Source organism: Daldinia childiae, assembly GCF_008694065.1.
Source record: "Daldinia childiae strain JS-1345 chromosome Unknown Scaffold2, whole genome shotgun sequence".
In the NCBI taxonomy this organism is placed as follows: Eukaryota; Fungi; Ascomycota; class Sordariomycetes; order Xylariales; family Hypoxylaceae; genus Daldinia; species Daldinia childiae.
Window position 1 is genome coordinate 64,170 of NW_022984643.1, and position 12,381 is coordinate 76,550.

The 12,381-nt window shown below is 45.8% G+C and overlaps 4 protein-coding genes across 4 annotated transcripts; 3 read left to right on the plus strand and 1 right to left on the minus strand.

Moving 5' to 3' along the window:
* Positions 1–1,208: 1,208 nt before the first annotated feature.
* GL218_00966 (Choline transport protein) lies at positions 1,209–2,982 on the plus strand (the record flags this gene model as incomplete). Its single annotated transcript, XM_033577413.1, has 3 exons — positions 1,209–2,061; positions 2,130–2,629; positions 2,722–2,982. 3 exons carry the CDS (start codon positions 1,209–1,211, stop codon positions 2,980–2,982), a joined length of 1,614 nt encoding a protein of 537 aa, XP_033439424.1.
* Positions 2,983–4,241: 1,259 nt separating this feature from the next.
* On the plus strand, positions 4,242–6,144 carry GL218_00967 (uncharacterized protein; the record flags this gene model as incomplete). Its single annotated transcript, XM_033577414.1, has 3 exons — positions 4,242–4,696; positions 4,755–5,369; positions 5,424–6,144. The coding sequence occupies 3 exons, from the start codon at positions 4,242–4,244 to the stop codon at positions 6,142–6,144; spliced, it is 1,791 nt and encodes a 596-aa protein (XP_033439423.1).
* A 2,169-nt stretch (positions 6,145–8,313) lies between these two features.
* GL218_00968 (Endo-1,6-beta-D-glucanase BGN16.3) lies at positions 8,314–9,827 on the plus strand (the record flags this gene model as incomplete). The annotated part of the gene is made up of 2 exons (XM_033577415.1): positions 8,314–8,877; positions 8,934–9,827. The coding sequence occupies 2 exons, from the start codon at positions 8,314–8,316 to the stop codon at positions 9,825–9,827; spliced, it is 1,458 nt and encodes a 485-aa protein (XP_033438509.1).
* Positions 9,828–10,160: 333 nt separating this feature from the next.
* Positions 10,161–12,155, minus strand: GL218_00969 (Dimethylaniline monooxygenase [N-oxide-forming] 4; the record flags this gene model as incomplete). Its single annotated transcript, XM_033577416.1, has 2 exons — positions 10,161–10,348; positions 10,412–12,155. 2 exons carry the CDS (start codon positions 12,153–12,155, stop codon positions 10,161–10,163), a joined length of 1,932 nt encoding a protein of 643 aa, XP_033438498.1.
* Positions 12,156–12,381: the final 226 nt, after the last annotated feature.

Consider the following 12,381-nt stretch of genomic DNA (forward strand, 5'->3'; position numbering starts at 1 on the left):
TTTCTTTATACATTAGGACATCACCCCTCCTAGTAATCTTTAAAGGGGTATGTATAATTCAACGTGACTCGTTAACATCTATAGAGAAAAAAAAAAAAAAAGTCTTGTGATATACCTCTATAATAAATATAATTAGCTGATCTAATAACGTAAACCCATTTTATCTTTAACTAACAAAATTTTTGATAACTACCTCTAACCTATCGATACTAAAAAACAGTGGATGTGGTGTCTTAAGTATGCGAATTAAGAGGATAACTTACTAGTTTCATTATAGGTTCGTAATTTAGTCAACAATTGGTCATATAATACTAAGAGTTACCTCATAGTCACATAACTATTAGAATTAGAATAAGTCGATACAATAGCGCATAGAGCATAGCGTATTTTTCCATCGGTCTCTCCATACATCTTAGCGCGTTCCCCTCCCCCCTGTCCTCTCGCCCGGCGCGGCGCGGGGAAATCTATGTACTATGGTAAGAAATTCGAGGACCTCAAAAGACCCTAAAAGTTTTAGTCTAGATCATGACGTCGCATTTTAACGGACGAGGGATCCTTCAACCAATACAAGATAACGAGGTGGAAAATCAACCCCTGCTTAGATCTGCAGGTTAAGCTATCGTTCTTGTAAAAGTAGAGGCTCCCAAGGTTCAAGCTTTTCTATCCGTGTGCTATTGTACCGAAACTTGACCACATCTAGTAAATATATCCTACAAAGACCCACAACGTTGACAAACGAGTAGACAAAGAGAATAATGTAATAGGATTGAGTAGGGATGCCGATAAGAGGGAACTGAAGACTACGAACTAACGCAGGGGTAGGAAAACTAGATTATGATTATCAGTCATCTACTAACTAACATCTTATTCCTTTTTATTCCCTTTAACTATGCTCTTTTTCGATTTTCACTTTTGCTCTTCCTCTTCTTCTTCTTTTCATCAGATCGAGTAATATGTATAGTGGCAAATGCTGCTTATAGTACCGCTTATAGTACGGTCATAACTCGAGTCTTTGAGACTTAGACACTTATACGACACTTATACGACGCCTCCGTACGGTTACTTTCGGCAATACACGAAGTAGCTGACTCGAATGATCTTATTTATAATTTGTCTCGGTTAATCGAGTAGAAAAAAGAATAAGAGAGAAAATAAGAAGCGATACGAATGGTACAAATGGTACGAATGGTATTACGACATCAATGACAATGGACGAAATTAAACAACAGCAACCTCGGCGACGCAGCAGCGCAAATCACAGCATTATCATTCAAGATGATGCTGCTGCGCTGGCGCACTTAGGACACAAACAGGAACTCAAGCGTAACTTCTCTATGATCTCAATGTTGGGACTAGCTTTTGCTATCCTTAACACCTGGACCGCCCTCGCTGCCTCTATTACCCTCGCCTTACCTTCCGGTGGCCCCAGCGCTGTCATTTGGGGCCTTCTCGTTGCCGGCGTATGTAACTTGTGCCTTGCCGCCTCCCTCGCCGAATTCCTCTCCGCGTGGCCCACTGCTGGAGGGCAATATCACTGGGCCGCCATTATTGCGTGGAAGAACTGGAGTCGCAGCATTAGTTATGCGACGGGTTGGATCAACGTCAGCGGCTGGGTAGCACTGACAGCTACGGGTGGCTTGCTCGGCAGTACGTTTATAATAAATATCATTTCGCTGCTGCATCCAAACTACCAGACTGAGTCATGGCATCAATTCCTGATTTACATCGCCTTCACGCTGATCGCGCTTTTTATCAATGCCTTCTCAACGCGTCTGCTACCGTTATTCACCAAGGCCGCCTTCTTCTGGAGCTTGGCAGGTTTCGTGGTTATTAGTATCACGATCCTAGCTTGCGCATCTCCCGAATACCAGAGCGGCAAATTCGTTTATGGCGACTTCATCAACGAGGTCGGTTGGCCCGACGGTATGGCCTGGATGTTGGGGTTGCTGCAGGGTGCCTTCGCACTTACAGGCTTTGATGCCGTGGCTCATATGATCGAAGAAATCCCGCACCCGCAAGTAAGAGGCCCACGCATCATGCTGGCTTGTATTGGCATTGGAAGTACGTAACATCACATCACGTACCTAACCCCTATTTAGAGAAGTCCCAACTAACATCTAGGGTTTAAGTGATAACCGGCTTCATATTCTTGAGTTGTCTGCTTTTCTGCGTAAATGATATTGACGCGGTGATCGAGTCAAGCGCAGGACCGTTGCTTCAGATATTCATGGACGCGACACGCAGCCCAGCAGGCAGCGTATGCCTACTCATGTTCCCGCTCGTGTGCATGTTGTTCACAACCACAACGCTGATGACGACAAGCAGCCGCATGTCATATGCGTTCGCGAGAGATCGCGGACTCCCGTTTAGCAGAATCTTTGCACAAGTGCATCCACGCCTAGATGTTCCGCTTAACGCGCTACTGTGGACCGCTGCTTGGGTGGTGGTGTTTGGTTGTATCTTCCTCGGGTCTAGTAGCACGTTCAACGCTATTACATCTGCCTCTGTTGTCGCTCTCGGCGTTACGTATGCCATCCCACCGTCTATTAATGTCCTTCGCGGGCGTAGAATGCTACCGGAAAAGCGAGCATTCAAGCTACCGGGAGTCCTGGGCTGGATTTTTAATCTGGTGAGTCTTTCTTTTTACGGCACTATGTTCTTCACATAACCTATTCTATTATGACAATTATGCAAACTAACACGAATGGGTAAATTAAACAGATCGGCATAGCCTGGACGATCCTGACGACGGTACTATTCGTCTTCCCGCCCGAGATACCCGTCACGAGCGAAAACATGAACTACTGTATCGTGGCGTTTGGTGTGATATTGTTGATCGCCGGAATCACCTGGATATTCGATGGGCGCAAGAACTATACAGGACCGCATGTGGACGTAGAAGGACTAGAGGGGAAGGTTGAGGGCGTAGAAGCCGTGCTCGAACCAAGTGATAGTAGCGATAAGACCAAGGGTGTATCCTAAGGAACTTAGGAACCCAGGAGAGCTTAAGTATACCTGTATCAGAGCTAAGTTTTCTAACAGGAGACTTTATGGGCTTAGATAAAAGTAGACATGGTATATAATATGTCCAGCAGGTTAATATGTATCAAGTGTATATATCAAGGGATTATATGAATTATTTAAAGTATTAGGCATAACAAGTCGGGCTTCCGTAACTCACATTACCAATCATAGGCGCCATATATTTGTATAACTATCTGTCGTGAGACGAAATTGAAAATATTGCTAGTTGGTGTTACGGGTACGCATGAAATACGGTGTCTTAGAGATCTCAGTCATATCTTAGACATAGAGGTACAACAATATGAGTACCTACATACTTCCTATAATATGCTGTTAGTTATTTCATATTCAATGCAAAAGATATTTAATGAAAAAAATATGGTCGTTTCGTTTTAGTAAGGTGAACTAATTTACATTTATTTTATTTTTATATTTTATATTCCATATTCTATACTTTATATTTTATGCATCATCGACGACCATGATGATGATGATGAAGATGATGACGATGATGGTGATGATCGCGTTACACTACATAAGTACCTCCATCTCTTTCACCAATAATCCCCCACTAGTGGCATGAATACCCCGAAATGGCTAGCTATCTACCCCACAATAGCCAAGACAGCTCACATGCTAACTGAACCGAGGTAGGTACCTAATCTTACATTAGGTATGTACCTCAATTAATCTTAATCTTATTCCCTTGAGCTTTCCATTCATGCCAGACGAGGGCAATACATACCTGCGTAGCTGCATACATACTTCTTAGGTACCTCATACCTTTTTGTAATTATTTTCCTCTCCAACTTTTCATTGTCATAATCTACCTAAGATCTACCTAACACCTTCACCAAATCACAAGACGTCTATCTATCAATGTTTGTTCGTATCGTTCGACTTGTGGCATGCCCTACCACTACTATTTCTTCAACGGGGTTATTATCCACTGATAATTCTCTTGGTCTTATCGTGAGGTCAGGCCTTAGCGGGCACGACGTCGTATTGCAGCACCTAGATTGAAATGGTTCGGCGACTCACGCGTTGAGCTGAAGAAAAATTACCTGCACGTCTTCTGCAGATTCTGCATATTCTGCAAATAAACACGAACATCGAGTAGCCAATCTTTTGCAACTTAATAATTAATCGATTCTACAACCCAAACTCTCGTTGGGCACCAATATCCCGATAATACTACCCACGGGTATCCGAGCACCATGACATCCGAAGCCGGTCCTTCTAGGCTTCCTATCCTCTCTCCTCTCGAGATTCCGAGCAATCCTGATGTTATCTCGAGACCTAGAGCAAATTCGAAACCAAAGCCTAGATCAGCAGTTGATCCCGTTCTTCGCAATGCATTAAGATATACCATCTCGGCTCGCGAGTACGAGACACTTCACAAATATGTTCTATCGCGGTCGCGTCTCTTGAGGAAGAGAATTCCGAGTGTGAATGCTGTCGAGAGGTATATGGATGGCGGTAGGGGGGGATCCGTATCAGATCGTGATGCGGGTAGAGGTAAAGGAAAAGAGAATGCTGCAAACAGAGGCATCGGCAGGGGAGATACGTATAATGCGCGTACCATCAGAGATGTTTTACGTGTCTTCGTCGCAACCGGATTAGGGATGAGAACCTACGAGATTATATTAGCAAGGGTAAAAGGACAGAAAGGGTATGCCCTTAAAATGACTCTTAGAACCGGAAAGTATTCAATGCTAACCTATGTTTAGATCTGCTACGCCAAAGAAGCAGCCATTCTATAAGTCTTCCGGCCTCCGACTGTCACTGTCTCTATCTACCATATTGCTTCTATACCGCCTCTTATTCCGCTTCCTAAGTCGATTGCGGGCTCATCTACTAGACGCATCAGCAGCACCATTCCGTAATCGTAATCCGAAGACCTACCAGATGTTGACATCGCCATATGCACCAGCAGTTGGGGCCAGTCTAGCCGGAATAGCCCTGGGCATATATCCTTCGCAGCAGTTACGAGTGACAGTGGCCATCGCAGCCATTTTCCGCGCTCTCGAATTTGGCTGGAATCTGTGCGAGGATCAGGGTATGATATGGGGCTGGAAGACTCGAGCTGGTGGGAAAGGAGTCGTCAAACGAGAGCGGCCGTGGTGGTGGGGAAGCTGGATGCTCCAGCCCTTTGCTTTCGGACAGCTCTTACACGCCGTCGTCTTCGACCGAGAGTCTTCTCCGATCGGTCTCATCGACTTCATTTGGAAGAATACCTCCACCTATCTCCATAACGCGCCGGAGAATCTCCCTGTTGGCATCAGATGGCCAGATGCTTGGGAGATTACTGACAACCTAGCCCGGATGGCTAAGCTTAATTGGCCGTATGCTAAAGCTTTACCCTTATCCAATAATGAAATATGCTAATAATTTTTTAGGCCGTTCGTCTCGCCGACCTTATTCCCTGACCAACCAACCCTGCCTTCATCGCTAACCGCGGTTGCTCCTCTAACAGCACGAGCTCATCCTCTCATCACCTCTCTCAGCTGCGCCACCCTGCACCCTTCCGATCCTTCGTGTCTCCGCACTTATCTCGCCTTCTGGGTGCGCTCGTTTCCGCGCATGGGCCGTTTCTTCCTTCTCTTCTACTCCGTACTCATGCTGCCACGCTACAAACTTTTGTACAACTCGCCGCTATACCTCCTAAACCGCCTGTTATCGAGGGTGCTGCGTGTTTCGACATTTGCGACAGGCGCCATCTCCACGGCATGGGCTAGCATCTGCTTCTTCCAAGCTTGGTTCCCGCGCACGTTCCTGCCGACCCAGCGGTTTTTCTTGGGCGGATTCCTCGCAGGTCTCTGGGCTTGGGTAGAACGAAAGGAGGGCCGGGGCGTGTTCCTATACAGCGCGCGAGCGAGCGTGGATTCGTTGTGGAAGGTGGGCGTCAAGCGTCGCTGGTGGCGCGCCATGAAGGGAGGGGACGTGTGGGTATTCGTGTTGGCGCTTGCTATCACGGGCGCCGTGTACGAAAGGGATGCGCGGGCCATCCGCGAGAGCCGAGTGCGAAAAGGGCTCAGTTGGATTCGTGGTACGGAGTTTACAGACTGGGGGCTCGAGGACGAAGATGAGGCAGGGGAAGATCCTAATAAGGAAGAATAATCCCTAAGTAATGAGTGGAAGAGGAAGGATAAATTTTAAAGCTACTAGCAGGTAGTATTAACGAGTGATGACGGAATGAGACATGAATGCTCACTTATATACCTTTGGTGCCTATTTAATATAGGTTCAATCTGCACATATACTACTAATCGGTACATAATATCATATTTCAAAGACAGCAGAAGGCACGAGGTTTAACTCAGTGTGAAAATGCTTAGATTTGTTATAAGAGCAAGATAGCAACAGTGCTAATAGGCAGCTATATTTAGGAATATGTCCGTCTAGCCATATGAAGATATTCATAAAATCAAGAAACGATACATCGTTGCCGCTTCTACATTCCTGAAGTCACTCTGAAATATCGAACCGGCCTTTAGCTAACCACGTGTTTCTATTTGTTTTTGATGAAATATATCGAGCTGCAGGTGCCTCTTAATCCTATTACGTCTTATCTGGCATGAATCTATAATAATTCTAAGACAGTGTAGGAATTTGTTAAGTCTCAAAGTACAATACTTATCCGAATACAAGGGTTCAGATATTCTCCTAGTTAATTAGAATTCATAATTAACAATTCTTAGTTAGCTATGTACCTAGACAAAGAAATAACATACAATGACGATTAGATTATTCAAGGTAGCCGTCTAAATTATACGATAGGTACATTCATAGGTAGAACAAACGTCATAAATATATCATATGTGGGTAGATAAGACGTAGCTATACAGTAAAATACTTGAAATATAAGATTAGAGGTTTCATTTTCTTTCAACCCGGAGTAGAGAGTCCACTAAAGTAATCTAGACAAGGAAAACTGTATATACGGGAGTAGGACTCGAGACAGTTAATACATATAAGTAATTCAAATTAAGATCACTCTCCTTTCTTTAACCTGGAAAGCAAAATGACGAATTGTTAACCAACCATATTCAAAACGGTGCTACTATTTACCTAATTCGTTCTCTTTGCCCTGAAGTGACTTAGTTTATTTAGTTTATCAATATTTATAGGACTCGCATATATCTTGCGACTCTTGTTTCTAAAATTATAGCCTAAAACTCTCCAATTTCCACTCTCGACAGGGAAATTCTCCTAAATAAGTGTGATTCTAACTAAGGCAGTAGCTTTGACAAGATATGTTGAATAAAATTGCCCCTCAAATGATTAAGCGAGCTGGAAGCACACTTTGATATACGAACCGACAAATCAGCGTTGTAAGCACATTCTTCACCGGCCATAAGAACAAGACCCTTAGCATTATATTCGGTGCGACCGCATGACACGATTTAGGTCGTGGAGATCAAAAGGTAACTAACCATGACATTACCTACAATGTCCCATTAACAGTCGGCCCGGACAGCATGCTACGTGGTTGTAGAGTGGCATCGTCTGCACGCTATGACAACCAGGACTGGTTGAGAACTTTATGGCTACCTCTAAAATGATTCTCTCACCGCTCGATCTTAGAGGATCATAATACAGATAAACATATGCTGAATAGTAAATGCCTATCACTTGTTGAGAATCCCCCCGATCTAGCGTCTTAGGAAGCCAACTTTGTAATGGGTATCCCCAGTTCAAAAATGCGACTATATCTATTTTTAGTGGTTAAATATTATTGAACCATTGGTCAGTTACTCTCAGCCGCATCGTCTAATCTCGTAGTACATTTTTTATTTGACGCACCTAACGTTTAAGCTACGTACCTAGAGTTACCTAGGTTAGTAGAAAGGGGCAATGCTAATAAAGCGCCTCTATATACTTTGGTCTTGCTATAGAAACGATATCTTTCAGTTACAATTCCACTTATAGAAATAACATCTCATTCTCTATTTGTTCGACGCCTAGATGGACGAATCATTCACCATATTTTAGAGTCCTGATATCCACCTACTAGATCTGGATTAGGACCCCTGACGCCTTTAATGGTGCATAATCCAATAAAAGCTTGGACGGGATGTTTCTCACTCCACATGGGGACGCCGGGGGAGCAGCCTAGTTATCCTTCAGGTTACATCGCAGGAATGATGTCTCATTGTTTCGATTCGCAAAGAAAGACCGGACATGGTGAATGATCTACTTAAGATTCTCATTCCCATGCTCTTCTCATCGAGTATGGGAGTGGTTAGAGACTATTTGATAGGGATAACTATTTCTTAGGCCGACATCATGTTGTTTGGGATCCTTACTCTTCTCTCTGGGCAGGTGCTCGCCTCTTCTTCACATATATCTATCAGGGCCGGCCAGGCATCACCTCAAGCATATGCTTCCTCTTCGGACCTCAAATACAAGTTAAGCGCCGTTGATGCTCCCGTGTCTGGTAAGGGTAACCCCGGGGGTACATCAACATGGGATTTGAGCATCGATGATACGGAATCTGGGTATAAGCAGAAGATCAATGGTTTTGGAGGCTCTATAACAGACGCAACTGTCACCGTCATCGACGCACTCTCCAATGATAAGCGATCTCAGCTTCTAAGAGAGTTATTTACATCAGACGGAGCCAGCTTCAGCTTGTTGCGTCATACTATTGCTGCATCGGACTTATCAGGACCGCCCGCATACACGTACGATGATAATAACGGTAATGCGGATTCGGACCTTGGTAGCTTCAACCTGGGAGATAGAGGAGCGGCAATGGCGAAATTGCTGAGCGAGATAAAAGGTATCCGCTCCGACGCTACTATCTTCGGAAGCCCGTGGAGTGCTCCGGGCTGGATGAAACTGAATAGGGTAAGGATCTCGTAGGCCCAGATAGCAAATCAATTTTCGCTCACAGTCTTATATAGGTTCTCACCGGGAATGCCGACAACAACTGGCTTGATTCGCAATACTATAGCCAATATGCTCAGTATTTTGTGAAATATCTTCAAGCATACGCAGGGCTAGGCGCCACGATTGACGCCATTACCATCCAGAATGAGCCTTTGAATAATCAAGGAGGCGGTCACGTAACAATGTATCAAACTGCCGACGAAGCTGCTAAAGTAACGCATGACTACATCGGGCCAGCTCTACGGGCAGCCAACTTGAACACGCAGATCTGGGCATACGATCACAATACGAACATGCCTAGTTACCCGCAGACCGTGATCGACGTAGCCGGCGAATACGTTCAAGCAGCCGCGTGGCACTGCTACGCGGGTGATCTAGACTGGACCGTTCTTAGCGATTTTCACAACGCAAACCCTAACAAATCCCAATATATGACGGAATGTTGGACTTCTCCGCAGACTTCGTGGTATCAATCTTCTAAGAACACGGTTGGGCCGCTACAGAACTGGGCCGAGGGTTCGTTGATGTGGACTCTGGGTACTTGGACTGAGGCGGCTGACGGCACCTTCGGTCCATATATCCAAGGAGGTTGTGGGACGTGTCGCGGTCTGTTCGTTGTAGACCAGAACGCAGGCACGTACGAGTTCACCGTCGATTATTATATGTTGGCGCAGTACTCCAAGTTCATCCCTAAGGGCGCTACTATCCTAAGCGGATCTGGTAGCTATAGTTACGACGGGTACTCAGGCGTGCAGTCAGTCGCATCGAAGAACCCAGACGGTACGCGTACTGTTGTAATCGAGAACACGTTCAACAACGATGTCTATGTTACCTTGAATACCACTAGCGGTCAGACTTGGAGCGGTAATATCCTAGCGAATAGTGTTACCACTTGGATCTTGCCGTAAAGGACGTATTTCTAATGAATGTCATCTACTTTATTGTATATATTGGCATTAAGTATAAATCATAACCTTATCACCTATTATGGTTAACATTAGCCAGTATAGAAAAGCAAATCTTCATGTGAATATAAAACTAGCGGTATATATTTACCTAGTTATTCCATTCTCCGCCGCCCTTTAAGAGTATTTAAATCAAATTGTAAATCCTTCATTAAACATGCGTGCAGTAAATTTCACCTTGGATATATATTTACTTGATCTAGTGTGCCTCACAGTTCAAATCGAAAATACACCAATATCTGAATAGTATAGCAAATAAGATTACCAGTCCGTTCTTCAAGATTCTATCTTGGTATACTTGCGACCCTCTTCAAGCCTAATAACACCACGTCTGCCGTGACGGAAGGGTGCAGTAATAGGCCAAGTTACCACCTTCACCAGCAGCAAAATAAGCCCAACGAGGTACAAGAACAGGCTGAATACACCCAGGAGGGTGATTGGGACGACGGCTAGGAAAAAGTTTCCTACGTAACTCTACGTTAGTATAGGTTATCGAACGAATAGATAAAAATATAATGAGAACTTACCAAACATTCCATGGCGGCGAGAGATTGTTTGCCAGAGTTCGTTACCAAGGACTTGAGTAGCACCGTCCCAGGAGTACGGGCCCTTGAGGCGAAACTTGGGGTTGAGCTGAGCACCCGCTGCCCAGATGATCGGAATACGATACCATAGATTAGACTGGTACCTAGATGCAGACCATCCAGCCCGTACGGCATCCCAGAAGGCCGGGGCGGAACCTATATCGAGCGCTAGCTGATAGGCATAAGTTTCATGATCGACACCATAGTTGATACGTGAATTCTGGTTGGATCTAAGGCGGAAGTGATGATCATCGTCATCACGCAGATTAGCCGTGCGCTCAGGTATCATGAGGTTCAGCAGCCACAGTTGAGCCTGTAGCTCGGCGAGCGGGGGGATAGCACCATATCCAGGACGTACGAACCCGATGAACCCGACGCTCGGGTCCGCGCGGCTCCAGATCGATCGGACATCCGCGCTGCTAGGTACCGGGTAGCTATCTCGGCCCTGGTTTTGGAAAAATGGAAACTCTTGACGGTAGCCGGTAGCGAAAACTAAGACATCAGGTTTGGTAGGTCCGATATCTTGCATCCTGGAGTACTCGGGGCGTCTGTTATTCTTAAAGTAGATCGTTCCAGAGGCATCAACATGCGTCGGCCACGGTGCTAGCTCGATTGTGCGGTCTCCTTCGACCTTGTCAACGGGCGCCTGGAGAATAGAACGGCGGATCCGCTCGATAATACCTGGGTTAGTCGGGCGATAAGGAGCGCTAATATACGGCAGTGCCTTAGGCGCACCCTTGTTGAAGAAGAGCTTAGAGACGTGGTATCGCTCCTTAGAGATGCCTCCGACCCATTGGTCAATACCGGCTATCGTGCCAGATACAAGCCAGTTAGTTGCCTTGACACCCCAATCGTAAACATTCCACGTGAAGAGGGTATCTCGAATCAGGGGGTGTAAGTACATCGAGTCGAAGAGAGGTGCCTGCCAGCTGACGTCGACAGGAAGCTCTCTACGGTTAGGATCGGCCTTACGCCCAAGAATAGGGAACCACACAGGGTTAGGAATAACCTTGGGTGCTCCGAGGAAACCGTCTCTGTGAGTGAGGACCACGCGCTTCGTCGGTGAGGTCACGGCAAGGTGGGCAATATCAATGCCAGTCTCACCGGAACCAAGGATGACGACAGTCTTATCGCGACCAAACTCTTCACGCTTCTTAAACTCGGACGAGTGCTTGACAACCGGGATATTCTCGATACCGGGAAGGTTTGGGATATTAGGAACCACATGCAGGCCGGTACAGACAGCAATGGCATCGCATTCGTACGTCAAAACTTCTGCATCAACATCATTTGCCTTCCGGTAGTAAACGATGTGGCCACCTCCGAGGCGCCTCTTGATAGCCACCACCTTAGTTGAAAGATTAATATCGGGCCAGAGATTGAAGTTGTCACAGTAGTCGTTAAGATATTGTACGAACTTCTCGGCGGAGAGGAAATCGGGGTCATTCTCGTGAACCCTGAAGTCGGAGAACGATGTGAGAAATTTAGATGAGACCAGCTCGGCGTCCTCGTATGCACGCTGCGCGAAGGTCCCGCCAACTACAGACTCGGATTCAAACAGCACAGCCTCGACGGGCTTGCCAGGGAAGAAGTGGTGAGCCGTCTTGAGATATTTGAGCGTTACCAGACCCGAAGGGCCGGCACCAATAACTGCCACGCGCATGGTGCTAGTATTAAGGGGCGGCATGTTAAGAAGATCAAAGACACTTAACCTGAGGTTTCCCCTCGGGGTATGTTTAGTCTAGCTTAATATAAAGGCTCAGGTCCTAGGACTTTTTGATATAAGCGGCCTAGGCTCGAGTTAAGCCCTTAGAACCTATACTCCGTCCCCCATGATGCTAGAGTCACATTCTCTATATACATACCTTACATGGGATGCGGAGTATTTCATCTTGCTCGTCTTCCCTAGATAG